The sequence below is a fragment of the Brachycentrus maculatus genome, unplaced genomic scaffold, assembly GCF_059751285.1.
Source record: "Brachycentrus maculatus isolate JH-2025_06_01 unplaced genomic scaffold, ASM5975128v1 h1tg000031l, whole genome shotgun sequence".
NCBI lineage: Eukaryota > Metazoa > Arthropoda > Insecta > Trichoptera > Brachycentridae > Brachycentrus > Brachycentrus maculatus.
The window spans coordinates 1384943-1406781 of NW_028280785.1; the positions used below are offsets into that span (position 1 = coordinate 1384943).

General features: G+C 32.0%; 3 protein-coding genes across 4 annotated transcripts in view; 1 reads left to right on the top strand and 2 right to left on the bottom strand.

Annotated features, from left to right (window-relative positions):
* Window positions 1-4656: 4656 nt before the first annotated feature.
* Window positions 4657-10999, bottom strand: Tango14 (transport and golgi organization 14). The gene is made up of 2 exons (XM_088272347.1): window positions 10581-10999; window positions 4657-5179 (listed from the first exon to the last, which is right to left on the bottom strand). Exons 1-2 carry the CDS (start codon window positions 10897-10899, stop codon window positions 4719-4721), a joined length of 780 nt encoding a protein of 259 aa, XP_088128473.1. The 5' UTR covers window positions 10900-10999; the 3' UTR covers window positions 4657-4718.
* Window positions 11000-11883: 884 nt separating this feature from the next.
* RpS30 (ribosomal protein S30) lies at window positions 11884-15119 on the top strand. Of its 2 annotated transcripts, none has more exons than XM_088272380.1 (5): window positions 11884-11946; window positions 12138-12220; window positions 12296-12461; window positions 13257-13350; window positions 14956-15119. In XM_088272380.1, the coding sequence occupies exons 2-5, from the start codon at window positions 12146-12148 to the stop codon at window positions 15011-15013; spliced, it is 393 nt and encodes a 130-aa protein (XP_088128506.1). In that variant the 5' UTR covers window positions 11884-11946; window positions 12138-12145; the 3' UTR covers window positions 15014-15119. The 2 variants fall into 2 exon arrangements, with proteins under 2 accessions (XP_088128506.1, XP_088128498.1); XM_088272372.1 differs by having other exon boundaries at window positions 11884-11911.
* A 136-nt stretch (window positions 15120-15255) lies between these two features.
* LOC148312853 (metabotropic glutamate receptor 1-like) overlaps window positions 15256-21839 on the bottom strand; it is a 79831-nt gene continuing 73247 nt past the window's right edge. The window contains exons 11-13 of the mRNA XM_088272360.1: window positions 20800-21114; window positions 19771-20056; window positions 15256-19078 (exon numbers count right to left, since the gene is read on the bottom strand). Coding sequence (XP_088128486.1) covers window positions 18531-19078; window positions 19771-20056; window positions 20800-21114 — 1149 coding nt within the window. The 3' untranslated portion in view covers window positions 15256-18530. The remainder of the gene's footprint in view (window positions 19079-19770; window positions 20057-20799; window positions 21115-21839) is intronic.

Genomic DNA, 21839 nt, shown 5'->3' on the forward strand with positions numbered 1-21839 from the left:
CATGCATGTTGTTATAAAACAGTGAACTATTTCTGTTTGCACGCTCTTCAGCAACGCCAATTTAAGGTAAGCTCGAAAACTAGTTAGGGTTAACTTTAACTATTGAAATATATTTTGAAAAATTAAGTAAGCGAAAAGAAACTCAAATCTAGCACTGAGTGGCCATTGATAATTTGGTTTTATTTAAAATAAAATTGGTAATATTGTTTGATTTATGTGTGCTAATTAATAATTATAATTGTTAAAAATTTTCAAAATGTTTACTACTATACAAATACATTTTTTGTTGGTTCAATGTGTTTTGTTCTCCCATCTGGTCGTAGTAATGTTTTTTTTTCACAATTACTCCGATTATACTTGCTGATTATCTCTGGATTCAAATTATTTATAATACTTAAAAAAAAACAATAAGTTATAAAAAACTTAAATGATTTTTTTTTAAATGTCTGTATGCGGCCCTAGGGAAAATTTTAGGCCATCGATGCGGCCCGGGGTGCAATTTGGGTTGGCCAGGCCCGCTTTCAAGCAAACCTCTTTATAAGATAAAAATGTCCGAGTCTTTTGGGGTCTCTTATGTCCAGGTGCAACTATATACAGGGAGAGTGTAAAAACAAGAACGATTTACATAACATAACCATTATTTTATTTATGTTCAGACATTTAATAGTATGTATTTTTATTTTTTTCTGAGATATGAATTACAACAAATAGTCAAATATTCAACAAAATAACAATAACAAAAAACTTTATTCTACATTGATACTACAAGCAAAAATAATGCAAGCAAACAAAAAATATATTAAGTTATAAAAACAAGAATACTGTCAACTAAAATGTAACATGTTAATCCTCCGGACAGTATAGGGACCTGGCAACATTAAACGATTTGCTGATGTGTTTCTCAAATAGCTCCTATAGATGAAAAAGGAAACGTGACATTTCAGAATCAAATCACAGCATATCACAATTTTTTGACAAAATTTAAGCTACTAACTGCCACAGTATGATGAAAGTATCGCTGGCTATGTACTGTTGCAATATAAGTATTCATTTATATAAAAAGGTAATAAATAAAATTTAAATACACAATATTGTATCCATTTTTACTGAACGCAATAAAACTACAAATTTACTAAAGACTTTTAAGGCAATTTTAGTACGTTTAGGGTAATGTGAAATGTGTTTGCAGGACAATGTCATGTAATTCATTGACATTTTAACAATTCAAAAGTATAACATACAGGGTTTTCTATATATATATATACAAAAATCAATACAGGAGGCCCAAATATAAACATATATGCATATATCAAACAATATTAGGATTATATTAATTTGTAATATATCATTGCTTTGAGTTCGAGTTGCTATTGTAATTTTATTCAACATCTACATAATCAAGCAATCACAAATACAGAAAAAAAATAAAATACAAAAAGGAAGCAAATCTTTATATAGCAAAATAAAAAAGAAACTAAAATCTGTACATATACAAAATTGTACAGCCAAACGTTCAGGATAGACAAATAACACTTTAAGGATAGTTTTTAGGAAGCCATTGTTAGTATATTATGTGTTATTTATCTGCACGCATATTATTAGGGCTAACTGAAACTGTATATGGTCCCACTTCCCCTTCTAAACCCCTGTAAATCCAATGCTCATTTTTTATGGTTGTGTATTGAGTGTCATCTCTATAAATAATTACTTAATGATACTACCTACACAATTGCAAAACTAGTTATTTTGCAATAAAACAACATCAGTTTTGCAGTTCAATCATAAAAATAAAACTGTTGCAGTATGAAACAATGCATATTGGACACATCCAAATAAGGATAAGTTTTTTTTTTAGCTGAAACCTTTTTATTTCAATGTATGATCTTAACCAGATTATTTTACATAATGGAAATGCCTAAAAATGTAATTTTTATGCAGCTTATAATTTGACATTATTTTATTCACAACATCTTGAGTGTATCCAAATACTTGTTCACTCAAAATGTTGCCATGATTTATTTATTTAAGATAAATGTGTTCTTTCATTTGTGTTTTTCTTTCAAGGTAATTAAGAAATGAGTGTGGACTAATTTTGCCAAAAAATGAACCACAGATTTTTTTTCTTAGTCTGTAATACTTAGTAAACTTATTCTTAAAAAAATTTCAAATCAATGTATTCAATAGAACAAATAATTTTAAAAGTAATAAAATATTTTGTGCTTTAATTTTTTAACAGTTAATTGAATTTTGGAAATATTTCATTTGTTTATTTTACTGATGTTATACTTATATAATTTTCTTAAAACCATTGACAATTGCAAATCATATTTTTTTATTGAAAATGAAATATTTTTTTAAATGTCACACTTCATACATACGAACAGATGCAGATCTATCAAATACGCATGGTGAGTATACAGCAACAAGTCACAACTCGGGCAAAAGAATGTTAAATAAATTAAAAGGTAATATGTATATATTTTAATTCCACGGTCAAAATATTTAATACAGAGTTACATAATATATTTTTGGCATCATTATTTTCTCTACTTATGGCATTAGAAATTTGTGACAAAAATACCTGTGCTTTTTTTATAAGTAAAAAAGAAAGGCATAAATAAAATATTATATTTAATAAATAAATGGCAAAATACAAATCCGATATCAATTTATTTAGTTTATGTAATCTCTTATAAAACAAAATTTTAATTTAATTAAAATTTTATTGGAATATCTGAGAAATTTATTCGCAACAAATTAACATCTCTTCTTAAATACACAAAATATAATTGAAAAAACTCATTCTAAGATAAGATTACATATTTACAAGATATATATAAAGTGGAAAATATTTCCAAATAAGCCAGCCAAATGCCAGGTCGTAAGCCATGGGATGTTCTTCATGCAAAAAAATTATAGATGTTTCATCTCAATGAATATAATTCATATATTTATTTTAAAAAAGAGTAGTATTTGTGTTTTATTATTTACAAAAATACTTCAAATTCTTACTATTTCTGTGAGCCTAAGCGACTCATTATTAGAAATAGGTATCAAATTGTGGTAGAGTGGGTTCGAACTGAGAAACTCTGACTCAAGAGTCCGCGATACTAACCACAGGACCACAACCCAACACAAACTAAAATAAATATTTTTTAACATCACATTTTAAAGCTAGATACGATAAAAAGCGGGTTATATTGACCCTTTTAAAATCCATCATAAACACCAGTAAGGTAACAATCGTTTTGTTGCAGCAAATGTACTCGAAACAAATATAACCATGATTTAGAAAAACATTATATAATATTTCGCATACGTATTTGTGAGTTAATTTACCACTAAACAAAAAAGATCTTGACCTATCTGGTGTTTACCATGATTTGTCAGAAAAGGGTCATTTTAAGGAAAAAATTATATTAATTTGAGGTAATGTCTACCTCAGTAGTGAAGTGGTTCCGTGATCATGGATTTGATTGCGACTGTGTCAAAATTAATCTGAAATGTATCATACTTGATATTCAGAGGAAATGATTATATTTTTAAAGTAAAGGTACGAATTTTCACGGTAAGTTAGAGAATTTTCATGGATAAATTGCATAAATTTACCAACTTTTAATATTGATATACATTTTTTTGTTGATTTAATATTATGAATGTCCCAACAGATAAACACGTCTTTTGAGAAGAGAATATGGAAGTCTGAGTATTTACAGTATTTGGGACCCGTCATTGGAATGTTTAAGTGATTGCTAAAAGGTCCTCCTCCGTGGTGTAATGGTCAGCGTGTTTAGCTACCGTGCTGGAGGTCCCGGGTTCGATTCCCAGGGGGGGGAGGTGAAAATAAATATTAGTGATTTAACACTAATATTTATTTAATATTACCCTGGACTGATTCCTGAAGCGCAAGAGTGATCACCTTGCCTTCATGTAAGTAATGATCAAGATAACACTGCGTCAATTTGATGCAGTGCCCTATGCACCATTAGGTGTGGATAAGGGTGATAAATTTTTTTAAAAAAGGTTTCAGCTCTATATACAAATATTTCAACGGAAGGCAGTAGGAACTCATTTTTGGTTTGTTTTGGCTTGTCACATAACACATACAGGAGCTTTAAAATCAAGAGAAGTTCAATCTTAGGCATACTACACTGAAATTTATCACTGAAACCAGCCAATGACAAGTCGAAAGCCCTGTAAATACCTCGAAGATTGAATCCAGTATTTGTATGCAACAATGATTTGGACACACTTGAAGCATAGTCAATTTCAACGCATTTATTCCATTAATAGTTTGATATTGCTAGGCTGTACTCTACTACTTACTTTAATAATTCAATGTTACCTTGGACTGGCACCTGAAGAGTTATTTATGATCAATATAACACTGAATTAATGCAGTGCTGTATGCACAATTGGGTACAGATGGGGGAAAAAGAAGAAGAATCACTTTTACATAATGTACATTTATATACGTATTCTGACATTGTATCTTAAAAATAATTTTTATGCAGACGGAGATAATTTAAGTATAAGATTACATGAATAATGTACTTAATTTACTCCAAAAGATGGGCACCTTTGTACAAAACATACGACTTGCTTAACATATTTTTGATTTTATTTTCAATAAATAACAGTGTTGCTTAGAAAGTATTCAACGCTAGATCTAATATTCAATACTTAAAAATAATTTATTATTCTATCGAGATGGAATATCATTTCCCGAATCTTTGCTCGCAACTTCCATACTGTTGCAAAATTTGCACAAACCTTTCTACTTGAATGAAGTGATGACTGCCTAAATTGAGAAATTCCGTTAGTCTTATATGCCAAGGGAGAAGGCCATTGGTTCTGCAGACCTTGCCGCAGTAGATTGCTAGATTAGGTTCGGGGAAATTATTCAATGTTTTGGATAACGCAGCATCAAAACTATCCACATTAATTAGAGTCGGATCGACGGATCCCGTTCTTACATCATCACAGAGGTTTTTCACTAGGGAAACTATTTTCTTCTTTCCATCATCGTTTGATAAAAGGTTGACTGTAATCTTATTACTAGTTCCATTCTTGTACCCGTTCATGCCTTGTTGGCCGACCCATTTGATGTGACCGGGAATGTTGACTTTCAGTTTCTGAACTGCACCGATTAACTTATCTTCATTTTTACTCAGCTCTCCTGGAACAAACAATGCGAAAAGATTTAACTACGTCCGGCATTTATGGCAACGAATATCTATTAGATTCACAATGGATTAATGAAGCTTAATATTGTGACATTTTAAGGTAGGCATATCTATGTAAATGTTAGTTGGTCATGTCATCACGTCAAAGCCATAGTTGCAAATCAGTTTGCGACTAAGATTTCATAATTCTTCAACTACAATTTGAAGCTGGTTATTTAAGATAACAATTCTAATTATCAAAATCTCAAAATAATATATTTGCTAGTTTGCAACATTGGGGTCGTCCTGACGACACATGGATGCACAGATTTTCAAAGTCTTGAACATATTGCGGTTGCCGATTTCAATACTTGATTAGAGGTAAATGATGCAGTACATGTGAGGAGTTGTGTGTTGCTTCCTTTTTGCAGATATTAGATTTTTAGTGGAGTTAAGGTTTGAAGAAATATTTCTTTTTAATTAATCTGGGTGTCTGTGATATATTTTTCACATTTACTTTCCCTAGCATACAAAAATATAGGTTTAAAAAAAGTAAAGATGTGAAGTACTGTAAATTGACAAACAATAATGAAGTACTTAGTCTTTACTTGAAGAGTGCCTGTATAAATTTTTAAAATAGTTTTTGATAATTTACAAAGCATCATTTTTGTAAAATACCTCAAGAGCACTTCACAGTGATTAAATAAGGGAAAAGTTCACTACAGTACCTTTGTGAAATATATTTAAAAAGGAAATTTTCACTTTTATCTCTGTATGATATCAATATCAATATAGTATATAATGCATTGTGTGAAAGGTTAAATGATAACCTTTGAAATGTTATAATACAAACTTGTAAGATATAATATCATTCGCAGAAGAAATGGACATTGTATGTGGATAATGCGAGATCAATAACACAATTTAAACACGTATAATATACTACACATTCGTCCGCCTCCGTAGTGTAATGGTCAGCACGCGCGGCTACCGTTCTGGAGGTCCCGGGTTCGATTCCCAAGGGGGGTAAAATAAATATAAGTGACTTTTTCACTGTGATATTTATTCAATATTACCATGGACTGGTACCTGAAGCGGAGGGCTGATCACCTTTCTTTCATGTGTAAACGATCAAGATAACACTGCATTTATATGACACAGTGCCCTATGCACCATTGGGGTGCGGATAAGGGTTAAAAAAATATATATACTACAACTGGCAGTGCACAACAAGTTGTGGTAATAACCATAATTTATGAAAATGAAGCATAGAGACATGTAAAAGGAATGAGTATGGAAAGAACAGTTAAAAAATATACAAGGAGAATGTAACTACATTTCCAACTGGAAATAGAAGCGGAGGAAAATTTGGCATGATCAAGTATTCCTAATATTTGCAGGTGGAGAGTTGGAATAATCGGCAGGCATGTATGAGGAGATGCATGAATGTGGAAGAAGCTAAGAATGTTTGCAAAGACAGAGTAGTATAGCATTATATTCTCTCTTCCTACCCTCCAAAGAAGCGGCGTGATGGTTACTAAGTTAGACCGTAAAAAGGTGCAACTCACAATTTGAATCAATTGTATTACTATTAAATGGATAAAATGGTAAACCGATTTTAGCTACTTTTCCTTTCTTGATACTAACTGAACAATTTTTAGATAAAATAAACATTGAAAAAGTTATCAGTTTTTAGAATCTAACATTAAATAATTTGTATAATACTCGCAATTGGTCATGACTCATTCCAGGATAAAGGCTGACATAATTAACATCTTAAAATGTAAGCAACAAAAATGAATGATTTAAAAAAAACACTAATCTTATCTTATCACATATCTCTCACTCCTTTCAACAATGTCATATATCAAAAACTAGATTTTTCAGGAGATCGTTTTTAAAGTTAAAAAATATAATAAAATGTATTAAAAATAAATATCAAGCCACTTATTGAACTTTTTACTGTGCAACATATCTTTTTAGGTAAAACCTGAATGTTTTTTCTCCATTTGAAAAAAATTGGTATATTTAAAAAAATTATCAGACAATACATTTTCTTCAAAATGCAAAAACAACACATTCTGCCCTGTAGCGGGTAAATATTAAGTTAAAAATATGCCGCTTTTGCTGGGATAAAGTACATTTTCTGGGCATTCCGAAAACATGAACAACTGAAAATTTTTGAAATATAACGTTCTTGAAAGGAGTGAGCGATTTATATTAAAATTCTCAATGTTAGTATATGTATGTATTTAATATATTATTTGTCCAGTTAATATTAAAAACTAACAGCCGTTTCAGCAACAAAAAATCACATTAATATTTCAACACAGTTGAAGAAGAATATAGAAGTCTGGGTATTTATAGAGCTTACGACCTGTCATAGGCTGGTTTAAGTGATTTGAGATATAAATATTTAAAAAAAACTCCTAAGCTAAATCTAAACCCAGATTTGAGAACAAAGATTTGGACTCACTCAAAATATTGTGGAAAAAATTACGGATCGAAGTCAAAGTCAATTAAAAAATAAATAAGTAAAAATATAAATGATTCAAAAGTATTCATTATTTTATTTCATCAATATAAAATTTTAAGGATTGTTAATTTTTTTTCTATAAAAAAACAATTCTATATTTGTTGTTTCAACCCTCGTTTATTAGATTTTAGTTTTGTACTGACATTTCTTGGTGGAACTGCATTTTATAGAATAAAATAACAACTAAGTATGTAGTTTTTTTCACATTAATTTTATTTGACCAGCGACTGGATTTTGTCGTAACTGACATCATCAGCCTAGTGTGAGGCTAGACAAAATTCTATGTTATATACACAACAAGACAGGGGTGGAAAATCATGATTTTATATATTTTTTCTCCTAACCCCCGTTTATATAAGACAAGGTGATCAATCGTTGGGTAATATATCCAAAATAAAACAAGGTTTGTTGGATTGAATTCTACATTTATTTATGTAAATGTTAATATGTGACTTCTTACGACATTATCAAACACGCGAGTGTTTGATAATGTCCTAAGAAGTCACATATTAACATTTACATAAATAAATGTAGAATTCAATCCAACAAACCTTGTTTTATTTTGGATATATTACCCAACAATTCAATATGGAATTATACCAACTGTCTGCAGTTACAATAAACAAGGTGATCAGTCTTGACCTTCGGGTACCAGTCCAGGGTAATATAAAAAAAATTATTTTAAATCCCCCTAGGAATCGACCTTGGGACCTCATGAACGCATTAACCCTAACATTATAAAAGGAAACTTCAAACACCACCATCCTACAATGACAATAATAGATACATAAATCAATTTTATATTTCACAGTAATATAACTAAATGTAATAATACATTTTAAATTCTTTTTTTTTTTGTAACGATTGAATACATTTATGACCAACTTCCTGCCTGAAATAATTAATTTTTTTTGTATTCACTCGCTGACTCTTGCAATTGGTTCAAAATATGACAATTGAAAAAAATATAGGTTGACAAAATTTGATGTTCCATTATTATTTTATATCATATAATTTGATTGTAGAGGTACTTATTACTTAATGCTGTGATTTTTCAGTGTTCATAAAAAAAAAGTTTTAAGCATTTTAACACGTTGTCGGCGGGACACGGCAAATGCCGTTTTTTTCGACTGTCGGTTATCGGCAGGAAACGGCAATATACGGGTTTGTTATCAGCGTGAAATAAAATGCATTGAAGGGTAATCTGCTACCTGGGTGCTAGGCGACAGTCTGTTGACGTTATTTGAGATGCCTTGTCCGGATTAGCTAGTGTGTCGCTTGTAAAGACATCGACAGAAATCTAGAGTTTTTATGCAATCTCAATCTCCAGTTTAGTTTAAGTCATTTCACGTATTGGACTATTTTTCATACCGCTCGCACTGTTTTGTTTACTGTTTGGTATTTTATTATTTGAATATGTTAGCATTGTATAGGGAATGATACCTCAGGGGGGAAGACTATTTTTTAGAGTTTACAATGCTTCTAAAATTGTGAAATACGGAATACTTAATTAAAAATTATGATTGTAATTTCTTTTTGATGATCAAATGTCATTTATGATTTCTTTGAAAATTTCAATCGAAAATATTATTTGGTTTAGAAATTGTGTCAATTTTAAGAAAGCGATATATTTTTGCGCTAATCGCGAAAAACGTCCACTATAGGCTAGAGTCTATTGTTCGAAGCGCCCGACTACAATGTGTTAAGACTAACTACTAAACTGGCAATAAAATGTAAAAAAATATTAAGCAATGTAACTATCCGATTTGATTTCATTAATTTACTTGGCAGTCATTTATCCATTATTAATTTGAATTTTAAATTATAATAACACAGTTAGGATCTTGCATACATCTAAATAAAAGTCTTTCTGCTAAATAAAAGCTTTCTCAGACCGACCATAGATGGCTCCCGTTAACTGAAAAGTGAAGCGTCATGAGATTTATGAGATTTGTAAGAGTTACAAAAATTTGAGTAGTGTGGTTGTCAATCATGGGCAGAATGATGAATGTTGCATGTGTGTACAGTGTTCACTTAACCAGTCCGTGACAGGTCATAAGCCCTGTGAATACCCAAACTTCCATGTTCTTCTACATCTATGTTGAGATGTCAAAATGTATAATAACACCGTATCGGTGTTTGATAATGATGCTGAATACATTGAAACACGTGTCACAATAGATTTTAAGTAATAATGGTATTTACCAAATAACATTTAAATTTTTTTAAAAGTATCATCAGATCCAAATCATGTATGTGTGTAATAGGATTCAAATGATGTAAAAGAAGAAAATCAAAGCGAAGGGGATTAATGCAATATGGCAAGGGAAATGGAGAAGGAATAGTAAGTAGCACTATTAATTAAGAGGAAAAATAGAATAACAGCTATAGCTAGGGCACTCGCAATTGCATATCTATACTCTTATAAGGTTATTTATGTACATTGAATAAGCTACTGTCAACGCGGATGAGTCTTTTAAAGCAAAACCTTAAGTTACTATTCATGTTATATATTGTTTAGGTATTACTTTTTGGTGAGAACCCATCACTTAAAAAAAATATATCATTTGAAGCCTCAGGTGGTACTTTTATACTATCGAAAGCTTGATTCATAATAAATTAATTCAATGAGTTAAGCATGTTTATGTAGAATAAGATAAAGGGTCTGAATTACATGATGATTGATATAAGCATTATACTGTAAAATAATAAAACAAAGAGTATATAGCAACAATATAATAATAAATCCTGATCATCTGATGAAATATTATGAAAATCAAATACTTAAAATAGGAAAAAAGACATGTCATTTGTACATTTAAAAATAAGTGTTAGACCAGTTGTATCTTCCAAAATAAGGTGTTTAATATAGGATTTACCTGTTTTATCGTAAAAACTAAAATATGGTATTCCTGATGCCAAACTCCAAATGATTAACCGGGCTAGGTCATCATATAAAAGTTTATCTTCGTCTAAAATAAATGCTATGTGTTGAGGCTTTTTACATACACCTTGCATGCCATAACTAATGTATTCACCACTGTCATTAAAACATTTTAATCGTCTTATCTCTTTGATTTTTAAATTAAGATACAACCAAAGCACAAGTATATTTTCTAAAACGGTATATAAAACGTGTAAAAATACCCAGAGAATAGTACGGACTAATTTGGACAGCATTTTGCCCTCGTGCTTCATTTAAATATACCATATTATAAAACTTAAACTGATTAAAAACATTTATCGGCCGACATAAACCCAAAAACGGCCCGACTTGACATTACACTGTCACAAGTCCAGCGCACATGCGCCACCAATCACGAGCTTGAAGGTGTTTATTGGTATTGCCAGTACGTAGATATAAGATCCTATTCGTCATAAACAATAACAAGCATTGCACGAGGATACGGGGCAAAAAGTAAAATAAACTTTGAAATTTCATATTTTGAATAAAAATTATCTAGGATTTCTCATGCAGGATTTGTATCAAAACGCATATATTTACCATTGTAAGAACTCGACAAATAGGTTTAAAAAAAATAATTTATTTCGACAAAAAATTAATATACCAAAATGATATTTGAATTTTGTGGTAGTATAAAATATATTTATATACTGATACCTTTTGTCAGAAATTACTATTTAAACACAACAAAAACAAAACATTATTCTGACTCTCATAATTCGATTGGTGCCATAACGCGATGATCGACAGCGAAACTTGCTTTGTGAGTTTGATTTCCACCAGTTGCAAAATATTTTGGTGTTTTCAATATTTTTATGTTGGTGTTGTATTAATTATATTTTTCAAATCCCTTTAGTTAGTATCCTACTTGCAGACGGGCCGCTAAAAAATGAGCGGGTTTTCCTTTTTTAAATCACTTTTAATAAAATGTATTGCATACGTTTGCATTGAGTCAAAAACTACGAATGAAACGAAAAATATATTGAATATCTGTAAACAAAAGTTTTTCGTAAAGGTTATGTGAAATCCGATAATTTGAAAATATGTCCAAAATAAAAACGAATTTCGAACATATTTGTTTATTGCTGTGGCAAATCTTATTTTCGTAAATAAAGATTTCAGATACTTTATGAATAACGTTTTGACTGACTAGGAAATATATTACTAATAGCCATATAAATTGTAGGTAAATGACATTTCCGTTTCCCTGATTCCATCTTTCTTTTTGCGTATGTCGTTCTAGAGGTTAGTTGCAGTTGTGATATTTCAATTTATTATCGGTAAACCGCGCGTGTATTGCACATATCAGCTCCTAAAAATGATGTTTCGTTCTCAAGCATTTTTTGTGTGCATCAATCTCAGTTACTCTCCTAGCATTATTCGCTCGGTGACATGTACACGTTGGCCGCCTAATGTCATCGTTGCGATGTCGAGCCATGCTGTCCTTTGACGAATGTGTTTTTGATTTTAGATTTCAAGATGCAGCTGCATATCCGCGGTCAGTCTACGCAAGTCATCGAGGCTCGTGAAGATGAGACCATTGCCCTGATCAAGGTAATATTAGTGATGATCAAGACAAATGTTTGTGTTGGAAAACACAAGCTGACCGGGTTATGTTTGTTCCTCTAGGAGCGTATCGCTGCTTTGACGGAGTCGCAGGCGTCTGATTTGTGCCTGTCGTGCTTGGGAGCACCTCTCTCCGACGATGTCCTGGTGTCGAGCCTGGGGTCAGCGGAGTTGGACCTCACAGTACCGCTTCTTGGCGGTAAAGTCCACGGTTCTCTCGCTCGTGCCGGTAAGATTTTGGTTTATTAAGTGGAACAAGAAAATTTTAGTCATTTGTATTATTTTTAACTTTTCATAATTGTGTAATTATTGCACAACATATCCTGGCTATACTGGCAAAAAACGTTTACTCTAAAATCCCTGCTTGAATAATCCCTGTTATTTAAAGCTTTTAGCCTGAATATTACCCGATATTAAACTCAAAATTGAATTAACTTTTAAAACCACATAAATATAACATTTCAAACTACTTGTATTTTGCCAGTTTATAGAACGTTTTAAACTTTAGAATTTGCATCATAAAGTCAAAATTTCATATTTTCTAGTTAACGTTTTTTGTCAGTACACCCACAATATATAAACTGATTATCATACGTTACCAAGTTCCCTAACTACCCCTCGCGTGACTTTGGTCTGGTGAGAATTCGTCAAAAGTTCAGACAACTTTTTTTTTGCTGTACAAGTCATATTTTTGTGTGATGCTTTGACATTCGTCAAATGGAAATATTAAGAAAAGAAATGTGGTTCTTCTTGCAAACATCACGCAGTATATTGTTGTGTGAAACTGACCAGATTCTATTTTGTAGTGTATCAAATTCAGCAATCAACCAGCTGTCATTGTATCCTCACGTTAGCAATGGCTTCTTAGATACTTGCTGAGATTAAAGTGAACATTGTTTGAGATGTCGTCAGTACTCCCATCGGGCGACATTATATTTGTTTCACACATTTTAACACATAATATTGTAATATTCATTGACTCGAATGTATTGTTGGTCTATATGAAATCATACTCCATTTACAGGTAAGGTAAAGGGACAGACTCCCAAAGTGGAGAAAGTGCAGAAGAAGAAAAAGAAGACTGGACGTGCCAAGAGGCGTATCCAGTACAACAGGCGGTAAGTTGTATTACTACCTCCATTCTCCTATTATCCCTCATTACAAATTATATTTGTTATAACCGCTATTCATAAATTTGTAATCATTCAGGGGTGTCCCAATTTTATATCGAGTATTTATGTGTTCCTGTGGTTAGTGTCGCGGACTCTTGAGTCAGAGTTTCTCGATTCGAACCCACTCTACCACAATTTGATACCTATTTCTAATAATGAGCCGCTTAGGCTCACAGAAATAGTATGAAATTGAAATATTTGTGTAAATAATAAAAACACAAATATTTCTCTTTTAAAAAAATATACATATTTGTATTTATTTTACCATAAACATAAATACAAATTGTATATTTACTAAACTTCTTGTACGGAGTGTACTTATTACGGCAGAACTATTGCTGTGAAGCAATATCTCCTGACCAAACAAAAACAGACTACTATTAGTGGTCAAGGTTTGAAACTTATTTAACTGTTTGAGATTCGTGCACAGATAGTGCTTGTATCCATAAGTGAAAAGCTATTATAAGGAGTTACAGTATGAATGATTGAATAACTACAGTATTAATGTACTGTAAACTGTTGAAAGCGAGAAAGTCATAGTGAATTTGCTGATCTAGGAGTTGAGGGAAGGGGTGTAAGATGATCCTAGGAAAAGTAATGATATGATTGACAATTATGGTTTCCCAGATAGATAATAATGATTCAGATGTTTCTTGAAAGTTATTGGAAGGTGCATTTGTTCGGTGGTGAGGTAATTCATTTCATAATCTTTTAGGTAGTATGGGAATTACCAAAGAATGATGCGTTATGTTAAGGATTGTGAAGTGTTCTCTCCTGAGAAATAGATAGCCCATGATCTGTAAGGTAAATAAAGTTATCGACAAGATATTTTGGTGCACTGGAACTATGAAGAGTATTGTAGAGAAAGAGAGATTGTAACCTATAGTGTTGATTCGTGAACCTATCTAATTGTTTCACTGATAAACATCATCATTCTTTATGGATCTTTTTATATCTGGGAGGATTTATTTATATATTGTTTTATCTGTTGTTAATATATGGCTGATTTGCATTTTGGTTTAGAATTTAATAATAAAATGGCAATCAACCAGCTGTCATTGTATCCTTACATTAGCAATGGCTTCTTAGATACTTGCCCATATTAAAGTGAACAAATTTTGGTGCTGTCAGTACTCCCATCTGATGACATTTTATTTTATTCACACAATATACATGTCAGAAAATACACACTTTTAGAAACTTGATAGTGGTTTTACAAATTTGTATGTATTTAGATTGGCAGTGATAGAAACAGCGATATTGAAAGCTTTTAAATGTAAATTCACAGTAAAATCAGGATTTTTTTCTTCAACTTAGTTCACTTATTCATTGCTATGCAATAGAGGTCCGTCAGGAAGCCTAGATGCTTCTGTATCAGATCCGGGAATGTAATTGTGATAGCTTTAAAAAAGTACACACCTACAAAAGACCTATAAAAATACACATCCCGATACGTTTTTGAAACCTTTAAATATTTTTAAATGTTTTTAAATTCAAAAAAGTTTGGTGTACGTATTTGTGCGTGGACTCAATTGAATTTTTTTATTTTAGGTTTGTCAACTTCGTTCAAGCATTCGGCAGACGTCGTGGTCCCAACGCCAACTCATAAGTTCTGAAGTCCCAGCTGATTTTATATCTTTAATACACTTGGTGTAACCCAAAATATAACAACTTTGTAAAATATATAAAATGCAATAAAAACAGGAAAATTGCAACTCTTTTTTTTTATTTTTCCACCACTTAAAAATGATTTCCCAACATAGGATTTTCAAAAGGCGAGTGTATTTTTGTTCTCTATCTATGTATTTATTAAAAATTGGATAAAAAGCAATTAAAACTATTTGACTGTAATCAAGAGTTTTATTATAACTAAAGGAAGACAATCACAAAATATTGCAATAATAATACACCAAAAGTCATATTAAAATACATTTTATGGAAATACATGCAGTGTGAATGAATATTTACGAAGTGTAACTTTGTATGCACTTTATAATCTTTGAAAATCTTACACAATCACACTTTTTTACTCTGGTGTATTTGATATGCACCAGATACATTTACGGATGCCCATAGACAAAAGCTCCGTAAATTTCTGCATAAAGCCCTGTTGGGCAAAATTAATGGGATCTATGCCTGGAAGCTACTACTCATAGGCACATCTATACTGCAGTCAGATAATTCAAGTTCTTTGGCTGGAGCTGGATTGATAAATGCTTGTATCTATGTAAGATAAGTATTCATAAATATGTTCATATATATTAAAAATTAAATATTGATAAATTTGAAAAAAACTTGAAATAAATTTGAATAATTGGGAAAAAAACATAACCATTGTTTTTTTTATTGGTAAAACTAACTTATTAATGTTACGTTTTGGTAACTGGTTTCAAAATATCCTTAGGCAAATAGAAGTTCAAAAGTAAAATTTATTTTATTGATATATCATAGACTTACAGGAGAAAGTGACCAACTAACAAAACGTAAAATGTTCAGGAGGGTCATTTAAGTCACTTTTGCTTGGCAAGAAAATAAACATCAATTCAGTTTGTCATTTTTAACAAGTCAATATAATAAGCTTCTAATTTTAAAATCGCTTTTGGAATTTTAGGGCAATATATAGCTAGTAGGATATCAAATAGTCAATAATCACGTTTTGGAAAAAAAATGCACTTGGTCACTTTCTCCTGTATGACTACGATATGCAGATAAAGTGTTAATTGGGGAGCTGAATTTTTTTATTGTAAAAGATCACCAATTGGGGATTAATTAATTATACATATATGGATACCTAATGAATTATATTAAAATTGACGACTAAGCAATCCGATAGACCATGAGCGCTTTTATTTATTATTATCACTAGCTCATTGATCGTTATGAGCTTACACTATCCGTAATATTATAAATTAAGTTCTATATTCTTAACACTATGCAGTAGATAATATAAAACCAGTCAGGATATATAATATTTATAAAATCAACATGGATTATAAATGTGGAATAATTTTTAATAAAATACTTTGAAATATGATTTTAAAAAGACAATATTCAGATTTAGAGATAATATGTATATTTATGATTTTTATTTATAATTATTTTTTGGTATTATCGTGGAATATATTTTAATATTAGAAGTAGATTACATCCTTAAATTTAAAACTACATCTATTTATAAGGTGAAAATTCAATAACAAAAAAAGTATGTACATTTGCATTTTACAACACATTGATTTTTTGAAGACTAAAACTGAAGTGGCTATATTTTAACCACCAAATTGTTGCATGATGCCATTAACAGTTAATTCTAGCACATCACCATAATTCACAATTATTATTATTTACTAATAAAAGGCTTAATAAAATAAAATGAATGAAAATTGGCAATTCTTTTAACTACAGTTTTTATTGTACTAGGCTGGTAATTTTGTATTTTTTTGCTTTATTGAAATGCTTTATAAAATGTATAACAATCATCCCATTTTCCCTTTCAGGTATTAAATATGAAAAACATTGCGAATTTCTTGCTTTGAGACCTCCATACTCGAAGCACCATAGTTCACGACTGAACCGACAAGCGCAATACTGTCAAAGAAGCGTTTGTAGTATACACTCACACCTTTACTATGCTGTATTGTATTATCCGATGTGACTAATAATGAACGAGATATACTTAGTTGAAAAAAAGGGCGCAAAATACGAAATTATTTTTTCCCCAACCCAATATATCTGGTACTTCAGAGCAGGTCTTATCACGCTAATAATGATTAAGTTAACATTTTCTAGGGATGGAAAGATTGATAAAGACATAGAAAGGAGAGCGAATGCTGGGATCAAAGTGAATGGTGCACTGAAATCAGTTATAGCAAATAAAAACCTATCAGCGGAAGCTAAACTGCCAGTGCACAACGGAGTCCTGGTTCCGACTCTAATGTATGGAAGTGAAACATGGAGTTGGCAAAAGAAGGATGAAAGTAGACTGAATGCAGTCGAAATGCGATCTCTCAGAAGAATGTGCGACAAAAAGATGTATGATAGATGTGCGAATAGTGAAATAAGGAAGGAATGCAAAGCTGAGATAAGCATTATCGATAAAATTAAGAAAGGTGTGTTGAGATGGTTTGGACATGTAGAACGAATGAGTGACAAAAGAACGGTAAAACAAATTTATGAGGCAAATGTTAGTGGGAAAAGAAGCAGAGGAAGACCGAGAAAAACATGGCACGATCAGGTATACCAAATACTTGTAAGTGGTCAGGTTAGGAGTCGTAACAATCGGCGGGTATGTATGAGGAGATGCATGAACGTGGAAGAGGCGAAGAATGTTTGCAAGGACAGAGTGGTGTGGCGCTCTATTCTCTCTGCCTACCCCTGCGGAGAAGCGGCGTGATGGTTAGTTAGTTTTAGTCTATATCCATCCAATTCGGAGTATGCGTAATATTTAGATGCTTCGGTTCAGGAAGGTTTAACGTTTTAAATCTGTACCTTCATAAATTTATTTATTTTTACTCAAATAAAGTTATGCACAATAATAACTACATCACATTATTTTACCCGTTTTAAATTATATACTTTATGTACAAGGATTTATATTTTAGATATTAATAAATAAATACATTATGATACAGATTATAGATTCTTACTATTAAATTGATGTTTGGATAATGAATTAATTAGGAAGACCTATAAATGATCATGAAAGATTTACAATAAAATGTTATGATGTAGGTTGTACAATATTATTTGAAATTTATTTATGCACATTATGGATATTTCCACTTAATTTACTGGAATGATTTAGTTTATACTCTGCTCAAAAATTAAACATTTATTTTGATTGTCTTTTTTCAGCATCATAAATAGAGATGCTTTAGACATTTTTATAAATTAATTGGTATGTACTCGTATATGTATCTATATATTTTTAAAGACATTTAAGTAATTGTATTTTGAAAAGTTTATTCTAAAAAGAGTATATTAAAAATACTAAAGATCAAATTCTAATTATTATTTCAAATTAAGACATATTCGCATATTATAATCGACAAAATTGTAATCGTAGTTGTTTGAGTTAATGGACTGTAATTGCTAAAATTCTGATTGATGATAAAAAATTACTAATATTATTAAAATGTACTCTTTGATATGCCATTGAAGTCTTTTATATTTTGATTTGATGGGATGGGTGATTCTGATAATGTCTGTCTTAGTTTTATTGTATCTGAACATTCATTACTCAAAAACACTCCATTGTCTTTTCCTGAGTAAACATGATTGTTAATTGAATTGACAGAACCAAGCGTTATGGTGATGCTTTTTATCTGCGTCATTTCTTCATCACTCAGTGAACATTCTGAGACACTTTCTTCCCTAATTCGGGCCTTGGTGTTGAGAAGTGGTGTGGAGGTGGGTTTGGATCTCAGCAGTAACGGGTTCAACGACTTGACTGACATGTTTGGACTGTTGTTTTTCCCATTGACACAATATTTCTTGTTTTGTGTGTCCAGGAGTGCTTTTGGATTCAGCTCAGCCCACTGGGGTGGATCGTTAGGAGGACAGCCTTGTACGGAAACATTGACCATCTGATTTTGAAGAAGATATTGCAGCAAATCATTGCCTGTTTGGCAAGATAACGTACGGAGCTCCGGCTTAGCCCTGACTGCTACCGCTTCTCCTAAAAATATAAAATACATTATCAATAAAAAATAATTGCAACAGGGTTGGAATCCCAAAAACCTGGGTTTATAACAACAGTTTAATTTAAAGGAATAATCCACAAAGCCTTTACTTTTTAGAGGCTTGTCAGCAAATAGGATAATAAGGATAGGGAAGGTTAATGTGAAAAATATATAACAAACATCCAGACCAATTGAAAATAAATCTTTCTTGAATTTATTTTGCATTTGGCAGGAATCGAACCCGCGATACTAATTTTGCAGTCGAGCGCCTACCCAACTACACTACGGCATCTGTCAACATCCGTAATGATAACAATTTTTGTTGTTGCATAATACCCATGGTAGAACACACATCAAATCAAATAAATATAAATGAACAGACAGGGGGAACCCAGATGGCAGTAATTCAAATGCAGTTATGCTATTCACCCAAAGATGTCATATAAACATTTTGGTTTGATTCCTAGATAATTTTGATAAATCTACTGATGTAAAGATGGCAGTAATGCAAATATTGTACTTTCCTTGAAAATGCTGAGGTCAAAGTTTCTTGTATGAGTTTACTCGAATAGAGATGGCAACATTATTTTTATTATTTTTTAAGTTAAGCTAAATTTTGTATGGTAAAAATGAAATGGTTTTTATTAATTGCTTATGTAATTTAGAGTTGATGGTATGAATAACTCACCTTTCCTATTTCCCTCTTCGTCATGCCAGTTGACACTTTGCCTGATGCGGCCTTCCTTGGTTTCCTTTTGTCCCATACTAGCGCTAGCGACACTGCACACGCTACTCTTCTCAGCGAGGGCTGTGGCCACCCGGGCCCCAATGTGACAGCGAATAGACTTGGATGTCGTAAAGAGCGCCCGATTATTCTTCTCCGGACGGAAAACTATGATGTACAGCTTTGGCATGAACAGAAATATGAGGGTCACCATTGCGCTCAGCGTTACACACATACACATTGTGATAACCTGGAATAAAAATATATTTTCAATATCAAACTTTTTAATCTGTGAAAAAATTTTATAATACTTAATTAACTACTACTTTTAAAAGAAAAATATTAAATGCATTTAATGCATTTAATTGACTAAGGGAGATAATTTATTTTTCCTTTTAAGCCTTATCCGCACCCAATGGTGTATAGCAGACTGAATCATATAGATGCAGTATCACATGAAGCAAAGGTGATCAGCCCTTTGCTTCAGGTACCAGTCCAGGGTAATATTGAATAAATATTAGAGTGAAAAAATCACTTTAATTTATTTGACCCCCCCCCCGGATTGAACCCGGTACCTCCAGAACGGTAGCTGAGCGTGCTGACCAATTACACTACGGAGGCGAACAAAATATTTTTACTTCATATAATTTTTATTTGAAGTATGTTGTCAAAACTGCATCATGGGGTTTCTAGGTTTTGAATGACAACGTCATGAGTTGGATATTGGATTTATATTATATTGTATTATGTTAAGTGTTTCGTTCAATGCCTTGGTTGGCTCAAATTGAACTTGATTCCCAGAGAAGGGCCCTAGGAATCAAACCCGGGACCTCCAGTATGGTAGCCGAGCGTGCTGACCATAATACTACAGAGGCAGACTTTTAAACTTTTTAACCAGCGAATTTTTTTAATTGTATTTAATCGACTTACTATTGAAAGAAAATTAAGTGACTATCAGAGATGATTTACAAATGTAAAAGGTAGATGGCCTACCTTAGATTCGCTGCCAAAGTAGATTGGGACAAAAGCTACCCATATAACACAGGTTGTATACATGGCAAAGCCAATGAACTTGGCTTCGTTGAAGTTCTCTGGCACGTTCCGGGTCTTGACTGCGTAAAGGGTGCACAGGGCAATCAGGAGGAAGTCGAAGGCGAGCGGAGCCAACACGCCACGAGGACTCGTGTTGCACGTGAGTACAGATCGGTTGCGGGTCGGGTAGAAGTGGGTAGCACGAGGCGGCTCGTATATGAGCATGCCAACTGATATGGCAACTTCAATGCCTATCAGGAGACAACTGATGATTACCTGGAATGAAAAATATCATGACGATATTTATTTGTTTATTCATGTTTATCACACTCTTCTTCTTCTGTTCGTATCATGTCAGGTCCCCCTGACGTTGACTATCACTTGAGAGTAATTGTCCTTGTCTCGGGCAGTTCTAAACAGCGCTTCGATGGTTCTGATCCCCGTCCAATCTCTTTTATCCCGGAGCATCATCTTTATCACACACATTTAATATATTGAATAATTAAAGCGGATTTTATGATTTTAATTTAATTAAATAATCACATTGCTTGTCGTTGGATAATTTGAAAAATGAAGACACAATATCGCCCGCGTTATGTGTCCAGCACTACGTTCCCACGTCACCTGTTGAGACTACTGACTGGTAAAAGAGACGGTTAATGGATATACAATAGTGCTATGTACGATTTTTATGGAGAATTGTAAAAATCACACAACAGCTGCTACGTTACAGATATTGTAGTGCACAAACCTATCATTAAGTATGTAGATAATTTTGTATACGTACATATATAGAAGTACATATCTGAAGGAGTTTTCCGAAGCGGGATCCTTCTACACCTTTAGCAATAGTATTCTTCCATATTTTCGATTTTAATGTCTCTACACTTAATAGTTTAAATTTGTAATGTGTATGTTAATTGTAAATAAATAAATTGAATTCAATTCAATTCAATTCAATTGAATAGAAAATTCATTTGGCTTCGTAAAAAAAATACCAG